The 22,768-nt window shown below is 32.0% G+C and overlaps 1 protein-coding gene across 1 annotated transcript in view; it reads right to left on the reverse strand.

Annotated features, from left to right (window-relative positions):
* Positions 1 to 1,128: 1,128 nt before the first annotated feature.
* The window catches only part of LOC140451901 (solute carrier family 7 member 14), an 812,989-nt gene continuing 791,349 nt past the window's right edge, over positions 1,129 to 22,768 (reverse strand). The window contains exons 12-14 of the mRNA XM_072545857.1: positions 12,009 to 12,247; positions 4,366 to 4,644; positions 1,129 to 4,037 (exon numbers count right to left, since the gene is read on the reverse strand). Of these exons, the coding sequence (XP_072401958.1) occupies positions 3,728 to 4,037; positions 4,366 to 4,644; positions 12,009 to 12,247 (828 nt within the window). The 3' untranslated portion in view covers positions 1,129 to 3,727. The remainder of the gene's footprint in view (positions 4,038 to 4,365; positions 4,645 to 12,008; positions 12,248 to 22,768) is intronic.

Consider the following 22,768-nt stretch of genomic DNA (forward strand, 5'->3'; position numbering starts at 1 on the left):
AAACATCTAAAAAAAAAACAAGATGTTACAGGAATACATTAAACCCTATTATCATGTAAATTGTCGAGCCGGGACTATGTGCATCAAGACAATAAAAAAAGTGTACAAATATAATTTGGTATATTAACAATAATAATTATTGCAAATAATGCAAAACTACAACATAACATAACCTAAACCGAAGAAGATAATACAAGCATTGAGTCTTTTGGAAAAACTATATAAATATAGCACAAGAAACATATTATGACATGACAATTTTTATTCTATGTAAGAAACACCAGAAAATATTACTTAAGTAGAAAATACAAAAACCTGAGATTACTTATATTTTGTGATCAACAGTAACGATAAAAAATATGTATACATGCGTAAAAATGAGTGACATAGATCTTTATTAATAAAATAGTGCAAAAACAAAAAATTGTTTTTTGTATCATTTTTATTGATAAAAAATGTCTTAAAAGCGTTTATAGCTTTTAACAAACCAGATTCTTTAATATGATAACCTAGCTAATATATCTTTTAAAACGTCAGTCCTTTAAACGCTCGAAATATAACTACACTTTTTTCAATATTTTGTAACAACCTTTTCTCATTAAATATACAACAACGTAGGTAATAAATAACATTATTTTTCCTCTTATCAAAATATTTTACTGTAGTGTAACATTTGTTAGTTTTGATCTAGAAATAATAACAAGAGACTAAAACCCATTTATTTATTAACTTGTGGGTATAGAGATAATTTTGATAAGTCAAATTGGGACCAAAATTTTAAAGTATTCTCTTTTAACAACGATCAATTTACACACAGTTTTAGTTATAATTTGATTCTATATATAATATATATATATATATATATATATATATATATATATATTATATCATATTATACATATATATATATATATATATATATATATATATATATATATATATATATATATATATATATAGTACGTTTATTGAAGTTTCAATTTCCACTTCGGAAATCGTTCTCAAAATACAAACATTAGTAAATTGTATAATTGTATTTTGAGAACGATTTCCGAAGTGGAAATTGAAACGTCAATAAACGTACTTTAACCTTTAATTGTGGCTTATTCCCATTTAAATAGTAATTACTTTAAAATGCCACAAGAATAGCTTCAGAACAATAATATATATATATATATATATATATATATATATATATATATATAAATTATTATTATTATAAGTGTATTATATTTATTGTAAAAAGAAGAATATATCCAAGAATTATTCAAAGATGCAGCACGAAGTCCGACTGAAATAATCCTTACGGCTCAGAAATAACAAACGAAGAAGTAACTATGGTCATTAAGCGGATTAAAGATGGGCAATCACCAGGACCTGATGAGGTGCATGGTGAAATTTAAAAGCTATAGGCACACCAAATCACAGCTCTTACGAAACAAGAGCACAGATTAATTAGTTTGATGAGTCATGTACTTAAAGTACTCCTTACTATCATTCACTCGCGTATATACACCAAATTAGAAGAACACCTGAGTGAGGTTCAATTTGGATTCAGAGCAGGACTCGGAACGAGGGAAGCACTTTTTAGTTTGCAAGTTCTAATACAGAGCAAGTTCTAAAACATCAGGACTCGATGGAAAGGATATAAGACTGATCTCAAGCTTACATCTCCAAGAAAAAGCAACAGTACGATTAGAAAATAAACTGTCCGAGATCTTCACAGTCGAAAAAGAGTTAGACAGGGTTGCATATTGTCACCAGCATTATTTAACATATACTCTGAAAACATCTTTAGAGAGAGCTTGGACAAATCAGAGGATGGGATTGCTGTAAATGGCCAGCTTATAAACAATAGTAGATACTGTGTTGCTGGCAGATCAGATAGAGCGCAGCGTCTAACAAATACGGCCTAAAACTAAACTGTAAGAAGACAAAAGTATTGATCATTAGTAAGAACACCATCATAAACGCCCAAATTTCAATAGGCGATACACCGTTAGAAAGAGTGGAAAAAATATGCTTTTTGGGCTGCAATATTAAGGATACTTGGGATTATACCTGCGAAATAAAAACTCGTATTAAAAAAGCCAGAAGCTCTTTCAACAGCCTTAAGAAGATTATCTGCAAGTTATCTTTAAGTATCAATATACGCATTTTTACAGATTTTTAGTGTCCTCCTCTATGGAGTTGAAAGCTGGAGCCTTACAGAATATGCCATAAAACGATTAAAGGCATTTGAAATGTGGTGCTACCGGCGTATGTTGAGTGTCTCTCATATATACACCACACAAGTAACATAACTATTCTCCAGAGGCTAAGAAAAGACAAAGAAATTATTAACACCATAAAAAACAGAAAATGGGCTTACTTCTTCCATATCATGCATAATGATAATATCAACTTCTACAGTCGATTGTACAAGGCAAGATTAAGTGTAAGAGAGACCCTGTATGTAGAGGTATACCCTGGCTGGCAAATCTTAGGACGTGGACTGGTCTAACGTCAACTGATCTATTTCGAGCTGCTGTAAATAGAATAAGATGGGTCAATGTGGTCGCCAACATCTCTAGAAGATGTGCAGATTTAGAAGAAGATCTTAAGAAAGTGAAATAAACAACTCCAGAGGGGTATGCAAATCAATCATCATACACAAACAAAAATTACAGCGCTACAAAGAGCTGATTACAAACAATATCTAGTATGTAACAGTGTCCCTTATTATGATATATAATATTCTCAGTACTTTCCATGTTTTTAATGCTGTGTCGCTTGTACTTAGCTTATTTGGCAACCTTTTAGATCGTCTGTTCATCGTATTCGTCCACAGACACTCTACTCCACTAATGGCTCCGATCATAATACTTCTTAACTCTATTTCAGTGTTGCTATTTTTTCTGTAGCATCGGCTACTCCGAATACTTGCTGTGTCTCGTGATTTGGGATCTTGCCCAACATCGCACGTATCATTGCCCATATAAAGTCGAAGAGGATCAAAAATGATGAAATGGATCTATGTTTAGCAGTGAAAGTGCTAGTATTAAAATAATAAATCTTAAAATGCTACAAAAGAGTAGTTTTAGAGTCACATTTAGCGTTAGTAAAAAGTTTGTGTAATTTCATTTTTTTATTACACTTTTTGTAAAAGATTTCTGTAATGAAAGTTTTTATTAGTCCTTATGGATAAAATAAGGGTTTATTGAGTTAATAAATAATATAAACTGTAATTACTAAATACAAAATTATTATATTATATATTAATCATATTTGTGTTTATTTACAACTTTTTTTTTCAATGCTGTTAAAATCATTGCTTAGAATAACTTGACTTTCAGACTAAAACTGTATGTATGTTTCAATTTTCCAATTTGGCTTTAATTTTTTTTTGCATTAAAACATACCAAATCTGATTTAATAAAATATACTTTTAGTATACTAAAAGTATATTTTTATATACTAAAAGTTTTCATTAAAAATATTTAACTTATTTCAATTTTTTGGTCTATTGCAATTCTTCTTCTAAAATAAATAGTAATACTAACAATATTTAGCATAACAATTATTGCTCTTGTTTCGTAACAATATTTTGTTACTAAAAATATAATAAAATATGTACCACAAACAACAAATTAGTCAATAAACTTGGAGTCAGTGACAAAATTTAATAAACAATTTCATTTAGTCCTTTTGTTAGATATTCTAGACCGTTGAACCTTTCATTACACTACTAATCATCCCAGTTGGCGTAGGCCAAAGGATCACTAACGAACAAATTCGAAGAATTGGAGGCGGTAGGTTGGGAACTAGACTGAGAACTTGTTGGTTGAGTACTTGGTTTAGTACTGGGCCTTGTAACTGGTGGCTTTGATTTATTTATTACGGATTTGGTGTTATTTGTATTAACATTATAATGTTGTTCGACTTGGTAAAGTTGTGGTTGTGAAGTGGCGGGATTCTGGGGTTGCGCAGGCTGAGCCCAAGCAGGACCGTGATCCCAGGATTTATTTGGATCCCAGTCGTAGGTAGGTTGTGATTGGCTAGAAAAAAATACTCTTATTTTAGATTGTGTAGTTTAAATTATATTGTAATACATTTATATTACTACAAGTTTTGGTTAAAACTTTTAACAAAATTTCTCAACGGTTTTTCTGATACACTTTTTTACAATATATTTTGAACTTTAAGTGAATTTTCGATATGGAAACTATGTAAAAACGTAACCTCTTCTGCTTGTTTTAGCAATTATTGTAAGATGCAAATGCATACTTATTACTGATTACTTTGAAAATAGTCGTATTGGTTTTAATAACTAGATACTTAGTATGTGGTTTTCTTTATTTATATATAAAAAAACCAATACCTTACCTAAATATATTGTGATCTCCGCCGTACGGTGTGGTACTATTATATTTTGGTTTTTCGTGATCTGTCACGGTCAGCTCAATATTTTGGTCACTATCTGGTCCTTCTTCTAAAGTGCTATTTTTAATTCCATAGTAAAAATACATAATAAACCCTAAAGTCATCCATGTCGTAAATCTAACTAAGGTTAGTATGGACAGCTTCATAATCAGATAAATATTTACTGTTATCGCTACTACAGGAATGAACGGAAGGCCTGGAGTCATGAACATTAATGTGTTTCTGCAAAAAAAGTAAATAAAGAGTTTTGCAACTATTTAATTTATAAATATTTTTAAGGAATAACTTAACTACATCGAGAAATTTTTGGAATATTAAAAAATATATAAAAATTTAAAAGCATAAGCTAACCTGAAATACCGTACAATTAGTCACATGTTAATGGTAAAGTCGCTTGTATTATTAATATATTAATAATAAAAGCTATAGGCAAACAGATATTCATTTCGACGAAAATATTTCTGTCCACATTTTTGGTCTTCTGGTGACGGATAGTGAGGAGCCATTGATGCGTTGAGGAGGGTGTACTCTCTTCCACTGTCATCGAAAGCTAAGATGGCAAACACGATATTAGATACAATAATACAAGTCCAAGAAAAGTTGGATAATATACAGTCAGACTTAAGAAAAGTATCTACAGTTAATGAACATCTGAAGATGGAAAACATGATTATGAAGGAAAGAATTAAAATCCAACTGGAAAGAATAGAAATGCTAGAAAAAACATTAGAAGGAAGAACTTACTAATACACGGAATAGAGAAAGACCAAGGGGAAGATTATAGAGATCTTAAAAGCAAAATCCAGACCTATATTGATGGAAACGAGGAGTGCAAATGAGAAAACAGATATACTGAAAGAGTTTAAATATCTTAAAGAAACAAGAACATATGTGCAAAGACTTTCCAAAGCAATACATGAAAAAAGCAAGACAAGAAGAATATCAGGCACAATTAAGGTACAATACAGAGTGAATAAATATAGAAAGATTTTCGCTCGATCAACTTCAAAGCTATGATATAAACAAAATGTGCACAATGGGAAAAACAATTAGAGAACACAGTAAATCGCAGGAAAAACAAAGTAAATTACTGGAAAAACACAGTAATTCACAATGACACGACGAAAACAGCAACACAGCAACCAGGGAAATTAACCTATCCTGAAAGAAAAGGCTGAAGACAGGTAGAGCAGAAGACTTGGAAGAGTATAGGAGAGGAAAGAAAGACTTAGACAAATGCTGTAAAAATAGAAAAAAGCGATGGATTAATGAACTTATAGAAGAGTTGGAAATAAATTTAAAATTTAAAGATTTATTTAAGGCTAAAGAAAGCACTCACGAATGCACGGAAGAAACATACGTTAATGATAACAAAAAAATCGAAAATCCGTCATATGTGGATTTTTTACGTGTGATAAAAAATCTAAAGCAAAGAAAGCAGCAGGCCCAGACGAAATCTCAAACGATCTAATAAAACAAGGCGGAGAAGAACTGCAAGAAAAATATACCACCTAATAATAAGGATTTGGGAAAAAGAAAGAATGCCCGAAGAATGAAAAACAAGGTGGATATTTTCTATTTTAAAGAAAGGGGACATTATAGAATGTAACAACTGTAGAGAAATTACATCTTTAAACAGTTGCTACAAAATATTGACATCATTAATCAGACAAAGACTCTCAAAATACATTGAAATTAAAATAGGAGAATACCAGCAGTGATTTAGAGAAAGAAGTTCAACAATGGACGCAATACACATAATCACAGTCAATTGAGAAGTGTTACGAACATGATATTGACTTACACACCCTTTTTATAGATTTTAAGTAAGCATTTGACAGTCTAATAAGACCTGACCTACTAGAAGATATGAAAAACCTAGATATCCCAATGAAACTCATAAACTTTACGAAAACGACAATGGAGGGATCGGCAGCAGCAATAACAACAGATGACGGCATATCCAAAAATATAGAAATATCAACTGGAGTACGACAGGGTCACTTTTTATCAACGTCACTATTTAAGGTCGCTACAGAAGGAACAATAAGAGCTACTGCAATAAAAGGTACAATTATAACATCGATGTCGCAACTTGTGATGTACGCTGACGATATAGCACTGATTAGTAGAAACCTAAATAGTTTATAGGATTTAAAAAGTTGTACAAGGAAACATCCAATAGGGGTTTGGCAATAAAACAAAATACCTAATACGCTCAAAAAAAGTACAATTAATGGGACAAGGTTAAATATTGGTAAATATAAGTTTAAAAAGGTAGAATACTATAAATATCTTGGAGCCCTCGTTAATGGAACTAATGAAAGTATAATCATCAATGAAAAAATTCTGGCAGGAAACAGAACTTACTGGAAATACAACTTTCTCGAAGATAAGAAGCTTATTCAGAATACTAAACTGAAAATTTACAGAGCAGCAATTAGACCAGTAATCACATATGATGATGAAGTAATGTGCCTAACACATAAAGATGAAGAAAGATTAAGAATCTAGGATAGGGAGAAAAATTCATTTAAAGAATAGCAGACCCACTAAGCTTAGGTAATAATAAATTTATAAAATTATTGAACGATGATGTAAGAGCGCTTTTGAAAGGAGAAGACATCGCCAGACTTATCAACGCACAGAGACTTAGATACATAGTATCAGGTAGGCCACAAGATAGACCGAAGACAAGATGAGAGAACCAGATAATTGCGTACCTTCATAAGATAAGAGTTAGAGATTGGAAAACCATAAGCAAAACAGGAAAGAATGAAGAAATATTGTAGAAAACGCACAGTCACACAACCTTTTGTAACACCAAAATGTTAATATGAACTGATTCCCCGCGACCCATGAATCGGAAGAGCCCTAAGAGGGCGGCAATCACTCCGCTAGGAGCGTAGATGCCATGTTGATGATGAAGTTAATTAAAGAAATAGATTTGTAACGATATCTTAGCAGTTTTGATAATTTATTACACAAAAGTTATTATTAAGGCAAGTATAAATCCAGGGACGGATTTTTACAAAATGGTCTTCAATATTTGAATAAAAAATAACTACAATCCTTTTTTTAACTATATACAAGAACATAATTAAGTAATCGGAAGTAAAAGAATTAAACTATATTTGGCATTTATAAAACTATACTCAAAGTATTTGAGGCTTGAGTAAAGATATGCGATCTTCAACTTATAATGAACTAAGTTAAAATAAAAACAACAAAATGTACAGATTAGTTACAAGAGTTATGATAACATAAAGAAACCCAAAAACGCGAAAACTATTAAGAACGGTAAAATGAATGAGTAAATGGATCAGATAATAAAAAGAAAAATATGGAAACAGAAAATGTTTAATGGAAGGCCAGAAAAAAAAATACCACGAACATCTAAAAGATGAAGTATTAATATAAATTAAGACATACATAAACTAGGAATTTATGAATTATTACAAGAAATGCTTAATTATGACAAAAGGATCATAACAGTGATATACCTTCAGATTCCTACCAAACCATTAGCGCATTCGAGAAAATTAAGTAATCAATACTTGTCAAGCAAATCACAATTTAAAGCTAAAGAAGGAACTAATTAATCTTTTTTTCGTTCTCAATCTTATCTGTGGAGTATTACTAAATTTTGTTGAAAACAGAATAAAAACCTTAATAGGAAACAACTAAATCTCTATAGGGACAACTTCTAGAAGATTTTTTATTCTAAAAAATTGGAGAACTTTAAGGCCGTATATCTAATTCATGAATGGCGAGACAAATTTTAAATACAACGTTCATACAGTTTTGCTAATATAACATAACCGAATATGTATCAATTAGAAGTAACACACACAATAAACCACTAATTCTTCTTTAGGAGCTGTATCTAATGGGGGTTGTAGATGACTTTAGCAAATTTGTCTCTATTATGTGCTTTTTTTATTAGGGTTCTGAGGTTTTGTCTTGTCCGATCCTTGATGTTAGGCAGCTAGGTTATTTGTCGTCTGCCAGGACCACGCTTTCCTTTAATTTCTCTCGTGGTATATCTCTCGTGTCTGAATATATGTCTAAGATCGTTTCCGTTTTATAATTAGTTGTACAAGCTCAAAATCTCTATTTATAAGTCATACTCTATTCAGTCTTAAAACCTATTCATTTCTAACAAAGTTAGTCCATGAAATTTTAAAAGTGTGGCAGAATATCCACACCTTAAAGTTTTCCAGGTGTCGTAACAAGCTAATTGTCAGCGTCCAGGCTTCTCTCCCATAAGGCAGCTAAATTGGACGAAATACCTGTAGAAATGTTAACTAGTAGAAGAGGATAACTTGGAAGTATTGTCAGATTGTTCAGCACTGTGTAAAATACGGAAATATTACCGCAAGGGTAGCTGATGTTAGCATTTATAACCATTCCTTAATAATAAGCAGTATAAAAATTTTTTGTTAAAATCCTTTATAAAAGGTATATAAAATTAAAAAACCCAAACGAGCTATGTCGTGAAGACAAAACGTTTTCGGAATCCATATAATGACGATGGAATATTATTCCATCGTCAGTGTCCTAAAAAGTATAATCACTTTAATTAAAAACAACATAAGGTTAAAATTTTGACCAAGGTTAATACAAAATGTGGTTAATACTTACTAGGTGTACATGTTTTGAGCCACTAAATATCTGGGTAAAAACCCGTTAAAAGTTATATGTTACAATTTGGTTTACATTATTTGGTCTTATATATTAGGATGTTAAAGTTACCAGTGGATATGATAACATGGCAACGTATGACTCCACATGAAGTTGCTGGTCCTGAGACGAAGTCTGTACGAGGACTTGATAATAGCAACTGATTTAAATGACAAAATTGACATGTTAGGACGGAAGTCCGAACAAAGCAGTCATTGTAACTTGATGTCTGTGTCTAAATATGACAGAAGCCAGCAATATTTAAACTGTCATATTTAGACACAAACATCAAGTTTCAATGACTGCTTTGTTCGGACTTCCGTCCTAACATGTCAATTTTGTCATTCAAATCAGTTGCTATCATCAAGTCCTCGTAGACACTTCGTCTCAGAACCAGCAACTTCATGTAGTCATACGTTGCCATGTTATCATATCCACTGGTAACTTTAACATCCTAATATATAAGACTAAATAATGTAAACCAAATTGTAACATATAATATTTTAAGGGTTTTTACTCAGATATTTAGTGGCTCAAAACGTACACCTAGTAAGTATTAACCACATTTTGTATTAACCTTGGTCAAAATTTTAACTTCATGTTCTTTTTAATTAAAGTGGTTATATACTTTTTAGGACACTGATGATGGAATATGGATTCCGAAAACGTTTTGTCTTCATGACATAGCCCGTTTGGGTTTTTTAATTTTATAAAGGACTTTAACAAAAATTTTTTGTGATACATGGTATACAGCCAGCTACAGGAACTTAGTTTCCTCGTGGAAGCAGCATAAGTGCTCTGACTATCGAACTCTGAACCTCATAAGTCCTACTTTAAAAGTACTGCTTAAAGTAATATATAAAAAAATCTATGGAATGTTAGAAAATGAGATTAGTAAGACGCTTAGAAGGACTATATACCATAAACATACTGATTCAGCGATGTTGTGACGTAAACGTTGAGCTACGCTTCTGCTTTGTTTACTACAAAAAAGCTTTAAAGCTAATTGACGCTTTCGAGTTTTGGTTACACCGCAGAATATTAAAAATTTCATGGACTGTTAAAATTGCAAATAAAGAAGTACTGGAGAATGTTGGTAAAGAAACAGAAATAATCACCACTATACAAATAAGAAAACTGGAATACTTAGGACACGTAATAAGAGGACCAAAATTTGAACTTTTAAGACTCATAATACAGGGAAAGATTCAAGAAAGAAGATCTGTTAGCCGAAGTCAGAATTTTTGGTACGTGATTCACGTACGTCAGAAATGTACGTGATTCACGTACGTCAGAAATGTACGTGATTGGTAACAATACAGGCCGTTTAATTTGTTTAGAGTAGCAAGTTCTCAAATTAAAAAAGACAATAGGATCACCAACCTCCACAGGAATACGGCACTTTAAGAAGAAGGCTTCCATGCCATTTAGAAGGTTACTGTGTATATAGCGATTTATATACATTTTATCATGCGATACCGCAGAGTTAGATCAAGTTCTGTTCTATTTTACGCTCTACTTCTTGTTCTGAGCCTGTATCATGTATCCAGCATCCTAAATATTTAAAGATTTCAACTTGTTTAATTAGTTTGTTACTTACTAATATGTTTATGTTAGACTATACTTTTTACCCTCGTTCACAAGCTTATTCAGCAGATTTTGTAGTTCTTGTTCACTTCTGACAATTAGTACCGTTTCGTCGGCATATCAGATGTTAATACTAATTATTCCTCTGGCTTTAATACCTTCTTGTGCCTCATCCAAAGCTCGGGCAAATATCTCCTCTGACTACAGGTTGAATATTAATGGTTATACAAGCTTGTCTAACTCGTCTTTAAATTTGTATGGCCTCAGTGTCCCCAACTGCGTTCTATAGTAAATATATGTTGGTTCTAATAGAGTTCACGTATTATGTTTATATAATTGAGACCGATGTTTTTTTAAACATTCTGTCAGATTTTCGTAGTTGACTTTATCAAAGGCCTTTTCATAAACCAAGAAACACAAATATCCTTTTTTGTGTTAATTTCAACATTTTTGCACGAGCACAATGAACCTAAACAAGGCCTTTTGGGTTCCAAAAACCAAATTTTTCTGCTCTGTAAGGTATGAATTACTTTCAGAAATAAACGTATATGGGACGGGACATGAGACTTATCAGTAAAAAGTCGTTACATTTTTAGCGTTGTTGGATTTAAAAAGGGGAACAAACGTAGATATTACCCAATATTGCGAGTTTTATATAATACTATTGAATAGTTTTACAAGTTGCTTTTCTAGTTTTTGTGTTTTTAATGCGTATTTCATTTTTGATGTTAGAATGCGTAAGTTATTATCAATGTTTAAATGTAAGTTATTACCAATGTTTTGTTGACATTTTGTTCCCTGTTGTCTGAGAATAGATTTTGTATATATTTATGTTTCCCTTTCGTCATTTATTTCTTCTAATATTGTCCGGACTTGTTAGTGTGCCACAATGTCTATTATTTATATTTTTAGTTAGTTTTCTTTCTTTTCCTTTATTTTCTTGGCAGAAGTTTGCAATCGTGTTTTTTTCTGCAAGTATTCTATCTCTTTACATGTATCTGTAAGCCACTTTTCTTTTGCCTCCACTATCTTCCTTTGTTATGGAAATAAACCACAGTTTTAATTAATTAAAAATACTTTATATCTAAAGTTTTCACTTTCAATTTAGAAATCGTTTTCATTATACGAATTAAATAAAATATTGTTTTGTTACGTTGAAATAGAAAAAATTCTTCTAATAATTTAATTTTATCTCACTCCAATAACAGTTGAGATATATATTACATATTTTAAAGTAGAGAACTGTAGAACAATATTGTTAGAAATTTTACTGATTAATATTATTTTTGAATATATTTAATATAAACTTTTCTTACCTGTTTTGTGGTTTTCGAGAGATCATTAAACATATTGCAACAATTGCTAGGAAGAACAACCATAGAAAAATTGATGTAGCTGTATTCATATTATCCATTCCACAAACAACGATAAGATCAAAGATTATTATTAAAATATATAAATTTCCAACCATCTTCATAACAAACATCCCTGATTCCTCGGTTGCTGGACCGGTATCCACCCATGGAAAAATTGCTGGACAGAGATAGGTTGCTGCCTGCAAACAGTTTAAAATTATTACAATAAGTAATAGTTTAAATTAGTGTTAGTGTAATGAAAACGTAAACACAGACAGACAAACTAATCAAGAATTCGAATTCAGTATTAAAAGTTATGTGACAAAAATTATAAAATACACGTATAACACATTTAATCTTATGCTATTATAGCTATACATTTTATATTCTCATAGGCTTTCTGTTTGAGTGGTTATTGCACTACTTGATCCATAAACTTATGCAAAAAATAATTTTGACGCCACATACAGCGGGTTCCTAAAAAAACTGATACGACTCTTAGTAAGATTTGATCATTTTGAGCAGTGTATTTGATTGGTCTGACATTATATTATATTTATTATGACAGACAAATAATAAAATAAACAAACAAACAACAAACAATTAATTACATATTATTATATTATTTTGAAATTCTGCATTTTATAAAGAGTATATAAATGGTAGTTTTTACATAAAATAGGGTTGTTGTTATTATTTTTATTATCATTAAGGAATAAAACAAACGACTTAACTCAACAATATATTAAAGCAAAAATTGTAACCTAATTAAAAGATAACTGTGCACTATCGGAGGCATCAAAACATTTTAACATAAGCAGAACCACAGTTTTTCTATTATTAAAAAATAAAGGGAACAAGAAACTAAAAACAATGTACAGAGGTATAGCATTTTATACAATCAGTAAAAAATACAGGAAAAGACAAAGCACACATACACACCATAAAACCAAGACAATAAAAAGATCACTGTGAAAGCTTGCTGACAGAGACAAGACAAGAATACCTAGCGAACTCCCCAACACAGTCAGTACATATACAAGGAGAGGAAGCGAGGGTAGACATCGAAACAGTAAGGAAGGCTGTAATGACCCTAAAGAATGGTAAATCCGCTGGACCTGAGGGAATCTATGCTGAAATGCTTAATAATGGAACTCAAACTATTTGAAAAATTAACTTATGTGATCAATCAGTGTCTAAATGGACACCCAGTACCAGAACAATAGAGAACGGCATACATGTTCTCAATACACAAAAAGGGGGACAAAAGGAATTGTAATAATTATAGAGGCATATCGGCAACCAGCACCCTGAGCAGACTCTATGGACGAATTTTGAGACATATGATCGAGGAAGAATATATGCACAATGAAGAGGAAGAACAAAGTGGGTTTCTGTGCAGGAAGATCGTGCACCGATAACGTATTTTGTCTTAAACAAATAATAGAAAAAAGATCGGCTAAGAATCTAAAAACTCATATTACTTTTGTAGACCTGCAAAAAGCATATGACAACATCCCCTTAACAAAACTGTGGACAACGTTGAAAAGATCTAACATCAACCACACATTGATAAATGCTGTACAAGAACTATATAGAGACTCAAAGGCACAGATAAAAACAGGAAAATATCTAACGGAAGAATTCCTGGTTACAAAAGGCTTGCGACAAGGATGCTGTATTCAAGATATATGTTGCAGCAGCATTGGAAAGATGGAAAAGAAAGGTGCATAGGATGGGTATAGAGCTTAGCAATGAATGTATATATACACTCCAGTTTGCTGATGACCAGGTAGTGCTAGCGACCGACAGGGAAGACATGCAGTACATGCTTAGAAAACTGATAGAAGAATATAACGACTGGGGAATGAATGTCAATACAACAAAAACCAAATATCTTTGTATTGGAAACGAGTCAGATAACATAGACCTCGAAAACGGACAACATATTTCCTGCTGTCAGAGCTATGACTACTTGGGGGTTGCCTTTGACAATACAGGAACTGATACACGGGAAATAGAAAAACGAATCACTCAAGCAAAGAAAGTCTTAGGATGTCTCAATGGTATACTGTGGAGTAAAGAGATAACGAAAGGAAGAAAATTTAATATATATGAGACCATGATTAAAACTACTCTTCTTTATGGCGCTGAAATATAGAGAATTAGTGAAAACAACAAAAAGCGAATAGAAGCAGTAGAGATGGATGCAATGAGAAGATCTTTAGGTATTTCCAGACAAGACCGAATCATAAATGATGTAATAAAACAACGCATGGGAATAGAAGGAAATATAACTCAAGATATAGAGAAGAAACAATTAAGGTGGTATGGGCATGTTCAACGGATGCCAGCAACAAGACTCCCCAAAAAAGTAGTAGAATGGCAACCGATAGGTCGACGGAAAAGAGGAAGACCCAGATTAGAATGGCAACACGGCGTAAACAAGTCCATGAGCGAAAGAAATTTAACAACAAACGACTGCGAAGATAGAAAGAGATGGTGAATAGGTATCGGACAACGTCGAAAGACGTTCTAATCCGATGTATATATAACAAGAAACTCTCGAAAGAAATCGACGATCTGGAAGAACAAAATTATACTAAATTTAGGTATATAAAAATAAAATTAATATTTTGTAATATCTCCATTAACATTGATAACAGCTTCAGTCTTTAGTCCATCTAAAGGAACTATGAAATTGTCTTCTTTAGAGAGCTCTTTCCAAACCTGTTGTATACCGTTCCACAGCTCTTAACCTTTTTGAGGTATAAAATTACTCCAATACAACCGTTTTATAATAACCCCCACAGATTCTCGATTGGGTTTAAATCTGGACTGTAGCTGGGCCATGGTAAGGATTCGATGTTGTTATTCTGGAGCCACTGGTTTATTATATTTGCAGTGTTAATAGGACAATTATGTTGTTGGAGGATAAAATTATTTTTTGGATACAACTGTTCTACACTGGAAAACATGATGTTTTCTAGAATCTTTAGATAAGTCTGCCCAACAAACCTGCCATCAATACGCCATACCATTCCCATTCCTTTATATTCTAGATGAAATTCATCTCCATACATTGGTGCTAAAATGACCAGCTGCTCGATATTTATTAATATATAGACGTTTCAATCCTGTAAATATTAACCTGTCCCAAAAATTTTGATTTTGTAGCTGATGGTTTAAACCAAATATAAGTCATGATTACTTCTATTGTGGTTTAAGAGTTTTTTTGCTGCAGTTCGGTACCTAAGACGCGATGCTTTAATTCTGCGCCTAGTTGTTGTCTTTTTTCCCGGAAACTGTGACATAATTCTTGCAGTTTTCACATCTTCAAAAGAATTCTCTTCTAATCTCTTCAAAAGCGTACGATCTGCATAAGCGGTAGATATTTTTGGGATTCCAGAACCTTGCTTTCTTTCGAGAGTTTCTTGTTCTCTCCATCTTTTATTATTAATAAAATGTGGAGCCATTTCTTGAGGTTGAAAATAAGTTATCTGACAAATTTTAAGATTTGGTAGTGACAGTGACAGTATGTAAATAATAAGTATTGATTTATCCTTTAAAATGCCCTGCTCAATTTTGTAAAAAATACGATTTGAGAGTCGTATCAGTTTTTTTAGGAACCAGCTGTACCTACCTAAAATAATAGACTGAATATATCAACATAAAAAAATAAACTGTTAAATATACTGGAATTGTAGATAAATGTAGTTAGAATGTAGTTAAATGAAGTAATGTAAATTGTCATTTAAGTCCATTTTCTCAATCACGTCCAAATAAAAATAAGAATTTTATCTTATTCATTTTAATCGCTATTATTTTGATAAGTTATGATTTTTCATTTCGCATCGATCTATTTTCTAACTGATCTACATTAAAAATTAAACTGCTTCTGCAGGTACTTCAAAATGAGACTATAAATACAGAAAAAATATTAATATCAAGAAAAAGTAAAATATTAATATCATTATTGTTAAAATAATGATTGTTCAAGGTTGGATATTATTAGATGTTAATGTTATTAAAAACTTTTTATAAAAATAATTTTTAAGTTGATTTATATCTAAATTTATTCTACTGGTTGTTGTTTTAGTGTTAAGATTAGGTATAGCAAGAATAACAGCAGAATATACAAGTTACTGATGATCCCTGTCACTGCTTTGGAAATAGCATTTTACATATTAGTTTCAAATCAATTTTGTACCCGCAATGAATAAACTTAATAAAAACTGTTTAAAAATGTTACTATAACACTGAAAAAATTATAGAAATTTTCTGGAGAAACGTTTATTATTTCTTGTTGTTAATTTTTGTCTATATTGAAAATTGTTCTAAATTAAACACCAACAGGAGATACCGACTGTTCACTTTGAAAGTCTACCAAGAAATTAAAATAAGGCAGTAAATATATCTCAGCATTAAGAAACCCAAATGGCTTGTGGGGGACAACAGATCAAGAAAAAGCAGAAACAATTGGAAAATATCTTGAAATTTTTCAAACTCTATCCTCTGTCAGTCCTGAAGGAGATGAAGTTATTTACAAAAGTCTAGCAACAATAAAACAGTCAGGTGAGCAAATTAAACAAATATTAACAAGAGAAGTAAAAAGAGCTATTAAATATAGAATAAAAACCAAAAAAGCTCCAAGTTATGGCCTTATAACAGGAACTAACTTAAAAGAGTTACAAGATAGGAAAAGTTATGATAACACAACTTTTCAATGCTTCACTAAAGCTCAAAATTGAATAATATATATATATATATATATATATATATATATATATATATATATATATATATATATATATATTTAGGGATTCTACAGTATTCACTGCCTTGCCTCGCTCAACCGTTTCCATCTCTCTCTGTTGTTCCATTCTCCATCGTTTAGGCCTCTCTTACTCGTGGCGTCGTCTACTTCGTTCCTCCAGGATTTTCGGGGTCGTCCTCTTTTCCTCCTTCCTATGGGGCTCCATTCGGTTATTCTCTTTATCTATCTACTGTCGCTAGTTCTTCTTACATGTCCATACGTCTTTGGTAATTTTTGTTTTATATATGTTAGTATGTATGTTTCTATTGATGTTTTTTTTCTTTATTTCGTCATTAATTCTCCTATCCATTCTTGTTACTCTGCAGCATTTTCGCAGGCATTCCATCTCTGTTGCTACTATCTTACTACTGTTTTTCTTATTTATGATCCAATTTTCAGCCCCATATGTCATAATACTTCACACTAATGTTTTATAAATCTGCGTTTTTGTCTTCATATTTAGGTGTCTATTCCACCATACTGAGTTAAGTTGTCGGATTGTTGTTCTTGTTTGTCCTAATCTTTGTGTAATTTCTTCCTCTGTTGTTGCCTTTTTCGTGATTATAAACCCCAGGTATTTGAATTTATCCTTTCCTTTGATTGTTACGTTGTCATCAATCTGTAGATCTTCTATGTCTTCTTTACTTGTAGATAGGTACTCTGTTTTCGCGAGGTTAATATGTAGGCCAGCCTTGGTATATTCTTCTTGTAGTTTCTTCATCATGTAGCTGAGGTCGTCTTGGTCTTGTGCAATCACTACTTGATCGTTTGCAAAGCTTAACGTATATAGGTATTCGTTCCGTACCGGTACTCCCATGCCTTCACATTTTCTTTTCCATGTAGTCAAGGCTTTCTCTAAGTATATTTTAAATAGGGTTGGAGATGTGGAACAACCCCTGCAGCAGCCCTTTTATTGTGGTGAAGTCTCCTATGATTCTTGTTCCCATGTTAATGGACACTTTATTTGCTTTATATAGAGCTTTTGTAGCTTCTATGAGTTCCGTCTGTATTTCTAATTTGTACATTGCCTCTCATAGTTCTGACCTTGGTACAGAGTCATACGCTTTTCTCAGGTCCACAAATGCCAAGTGTATATCTCTATTTTTTCCTTTTTTCTTTTCCAACAGTTGTTCCAGAGTGTATATGTGGTCTATGCATGATCTTCCTGCAGTGAAGCCTGCCTGATCCTCACCGATTTTGCCTTTTATCGCTTGCTCTATCTTTTCTCGCAGTATCTTCCCATATAATCTTCCTATTGATGATATTATGCTTATTCCTCTGTAGTTTTCGCATCGTTTTCTACCTTCTTTCTTAAATATAGATGTTATATATGCCTCCGTCCATTCCTTTGGGAACTGTTCTCCATTTATGGCTTTCTGAAATATCCATTGTATCATCCGGTGTAATTTTTTTGATCCGTATTTTATAAGCTCAGGTGAGATGCCTCCAGGTCCCGGGGCTTTCTTATTTTTGATTGCTTTTATGGCCGTTCTCATTTCGCCTGTTTTCTTTTCCAATGAATTGTGGTCTTTGTTCTGTTAATAGTTCCTTGTAGTAGTCCTTCCATTCTTTGTCCTGTATATTTCCCAATTTAATTTTTTCTTTTGAGTTTTGTTTCAATCCTCTCAGTAGCTTCCATGACTCCGAAGTTCTTGTATCTACTATATATGTTTCAATATTTAAGCAAATTCTTTCCCATTCTTCATTCTTTTGCTGTGTTATTTGTTTTTTCACTTCTCTATATTTTTCTCTATATTCTTTATAAACTTCATCGTTGTTTGTAGTCAGCCATTTTCTGTATAGTTGCTTTTTTTCTTCAATTATTCTTTTTGTTAGTTCATTTATTTCATAGTAGTGCTGTTTATTTGTTATATGTTCTTTTTCCCCAAGGGCTTCGAATGCTGCTTGCTTTATACTCGCCCCTATATGCTCGTATATTTCTTCGATGTTGCCGTATCTAAATTCTATTAATTTTTGGTTTAGACGTTGTTGGTATAGTTCTCTTATTGATTGTTCTTGGAGTAGTTCTATATTGTATTGTTTTTCTCTTATAGTGTTCAACGATTCTTCTATGGAGGGGGTCTTGTTATGTTTCCAATAAATGCCCATTTTTGCTGTCAGTAGTCTATGGTCCGTTCCACATTCTGATCCTCTTTTGACTCGCACATCTTTGATCTTTATTGTGGTATCTTGGTTGATTATTATATAGTTTATTATCGATTTCAGCTTTCGTGTTTCTTGCGTCCATATATTTTTATGTCTAAAGAATCCGTTGGTGATTTTTAGGTTGTTTAGTTCGCATAATTCAATCAGACGTTCTCCGTTATCGTTTTATTCATCCTCTCCAAATCTCCCCACTACTTTATTGTTTTCTTTCCTTCCGGTTCTGCCGTTAAGGTCTCCTGTTATAATTATTTCCACGTTCTTTTTAATTAGCTCTATTTGATTTTGGAGTTGTTCCGTGAAATGTTCTTTTTCTACTCTCGGAGAATCGTCTGTTGGTGCATATACTCCGAGTATCAAAATTGAATAAACCAAATGGAAATTGCTGATATAATAATAATCCATAAACCTAGTAAACTGCCTCACGAATATACCTTTTATCGTCCTCTTCGTCTCTTACCTATAATTGCTAAACTATTTGAGAAGCTAATAGCGACAAGACATATAAAGATAATAGCTGATAATAATCAATTCTTGTATCATTAATTTGGTTTTAGAGGGAAGCATTGCACAATAGAACAAGTACGAAGAGTCGTTCATATAGTGAATAAATCTTTCGAGACAAAATAATACTGCTCTGCACTCTTTCTTGACTTCAGTCAGCCTTTTGATAAAGTCTGACAGGAAAGGTTGCTCTTCAGAATAAAAATCACGTTTTAGAGTCAATGTTTACTTTAGTAAAATAATATTTAGAAGAAAGATACTATCGTTTTAAGTAAGAATCAAAAACATTCATGATATTGTCTATACAATCTGGAGACCCGCAATATAGTGTTTTGGGGTTCTATATTATATTTGATATTTACGCAAGACGTGAAATGAAAATATAACGACTAAAAGATTCATAAACAACAGTGCTATGTTATTCATAGACAATACTCCTGCAACAGCTACCGAATCTTTTTAACAGCATTGAAAAGTGGACAAAGAAATAGCGCGTAAAGAAGAATAAATTTAAATCACAACATACCATCTTTACAAAATGTAACAAAATATAAATGTTAAATACCTTGGAATGCACCTGGACAAAACTTTGAGATGGAGGACCCATATACGGATAAATTGCCAACAGTTAAACTCAAAATTTTGTAAACATTATTAAATACTAAAGAGAATATTAAAGTAGTCTATTCATAACAAACTGCCATGGGACACAGCAGCAAAATCCAACTCATCTATAATAAAAAGATTTCAATGCAAAGTGTTACGTCCAATAGCAGACATTTCATGGTTCGTGTCAAACAAAAATATTTACTGTGATCTAGAAATATCTACGATTAGTAAACTAATAGTTCAGTGCAGTGCTAGGTAAATAAAACCTCTAGAAAACCATACAAATACCCTGACAATAAACTAGTTGATAACAGTCAACTTTTCTAAGACTAAAACGTGAAAATCCATATAACTAATAGATTTCTACATCCACGTTATAAAAAAAGTTGTATATGCCTTTTATTTTTTAATCAGTTATATCCACTATAATCAGTAATTTGTTGTAATACAAACAGGACGTGAATTAAGAATTGATTCGACCTGAACCAGTACTGTGTGAAATTCTTCTAGATTTAGATGTGCTTCTTCCACAACCCTCTTAAAATAAAATTTAAGTCAGATCCCAGATTCCTACAGATCCCTACAGATTCCTTCCCAGATCCCTACAGAGGGATCTGGAAGGTATGAAATGCCAATCTATTCCTTGCTCTATTGAATTCTTCCGATATCGCTTGATTTTTAAGGAAGTTATCAAGACTTTGTAATTCCTTTTTTGCACTTACATATGTTTTTCCATTATCTGAATAAACCTTACTTGGTTTTCCACGTCTGCTCAAAAATTGTCTAAAAGCAGCTAGAAAACAAGCAGTGGTTAGATCAGATGTACCTCTAGGGGCACCGCCTTTGTCGACAAACATACAAATATACATACATAGCTTTTTATTAATTTAGAACCTTTAGTCAATCGATCTTTTAACAAACACGGACCAGTAAAATCCGTTCCTATATTAATGAAAGGTAAATATTATGTTATTCGTGTAGCTGGTAATTCACCCATAATGTAATTACCAGGCATAGGTTTTGCTTTAATGCAGAATAGTTTGTGTTGTGAGACCGCTTTCGTAGAAAAATGTTTCTGATTCGGTTTCTTTGCGGGTTTTTGTTCAAAATTGTCCCAAATTGGGCAAAAATTGTTAAAACAAATTTTTAACCGGGCAACACATTTTACTTACGTAACCGGGCAACTCGGGTCCGTTGGATCCACCACTGTTCTAGAATGTACTATTCATATATACCCATATATTTCTAATATTCTTTTTAATTTTTTATTAAAGTAAAATTTAAATTGTCTAGATTAAAAAAAGGTGCTACTATGGTATGCGGTCTACCTCCGGGGTGCGATCTACCTGAAGGATTTGCACAAAATAATGAAATGCAAGAAAAATTTTGTAGAAGATATATTTTTTCACAAATAATAAACATTTAGAACCAAACAAAGACTTTATTATTAAATTAATCAAAACTTTTGTAAATCTACCAGGCCATTTTATTTAAAAAGAGGGGTTGATGTTTACGCATACCCTGGCAAAAGATTATGGTTTTGTTGCCTTTTATTATTGTGTGAAAACCCTTCTGAGCAAAAATTATGGTAATGAGCAGCTCATGTATAAAGCACCGACAAAGACAATCTTTACAGAACAAATAAAACGCAACTTAAGGGTTGTCACTCCCGAAGGTACTTTTTAAAAAGGCCCTTTTAAAGGTTCAACTAACAGAGTAACAGCACTTTATTTAATATAATTACAACTTACTCTAAAATGAAAATTTACAGTATTTATAAGAAATTAATTGATGACGACCTGTCTGCAATATGTGTCGAAACTGCTGATCGGCTGGACTATTGAACTGCAATATCGCTGACAATCGGGGTTAATGTATCGTAATTCGCATAAGTCAGAAAAATATTAATATTTTACTTTTACAAATTATTAATATTTCATATCAATTTACTATTTTAGTTGGGACTAAGCCACAAGATTAGATTATTTCTAATTAGAATAGCAAATTGATATGACAAATTAAATTATTATTAAGTATTAGGTTAAAAAACAATAAAAATAAAAAAACATAGATTACTTATTTATTTTTCTATATAGCAATACTTACAAACTTTTTTAATTATACGGTGATCGTTACACACATTTCTACTGCATATTTCACAAATTTATTTTTGTTTCCTGTCCTTTTTTGTTGGGCACATGTGACACCTTTTCCTTGTTAAAACTGGAGATTTTTCTAGTTTTTGCATTTTACTGTGTGGTTTAACTTCCTTTAACTTCTTTTTCGTTCAGACCTTGTATCCCTATCGTCAAATCAAACATATCTTAACAAATTTTTTGAATCGTTTAAACCCCATGGTAGCTTTGAATATAGTAGGTCCATAAAACTTACTCCAAAGTATATCTACATTATGGATGTTGGCACTCAGGTGCCCTGCAGTTAATAGTAGTAGTAATAAAGGCATATAGCTCTGTAGAGTCGCAATATTTCCAGTTCTCTATCCCCAGGACTTTTTCTGCTTCTTTATTTGTACACTTCACTGGTTCGTTTACAATGTTCTTCTACATAAACAAGCAAACGAAATTAACAGGATTGTCTACACTTTGATCAGGGGCTAACATTAATTTCT

The sequence above is a fragment of the Diabrotica undecimpunctata genome, chromosome 1 (assembly GCF_040954645.1).
Source record: "Diabrotica undecimpunctata isolate CICGRU chromosome 1, icDiaUnde3, whole genome shotgun sequence".
Taxonomy (NCBI): Eukaryota; Metazoa; Arthropoda; class Insecta; order Coleoptera; family Chrysomelidae; genus Diabrotica; species Diabrotica undecimpunctata.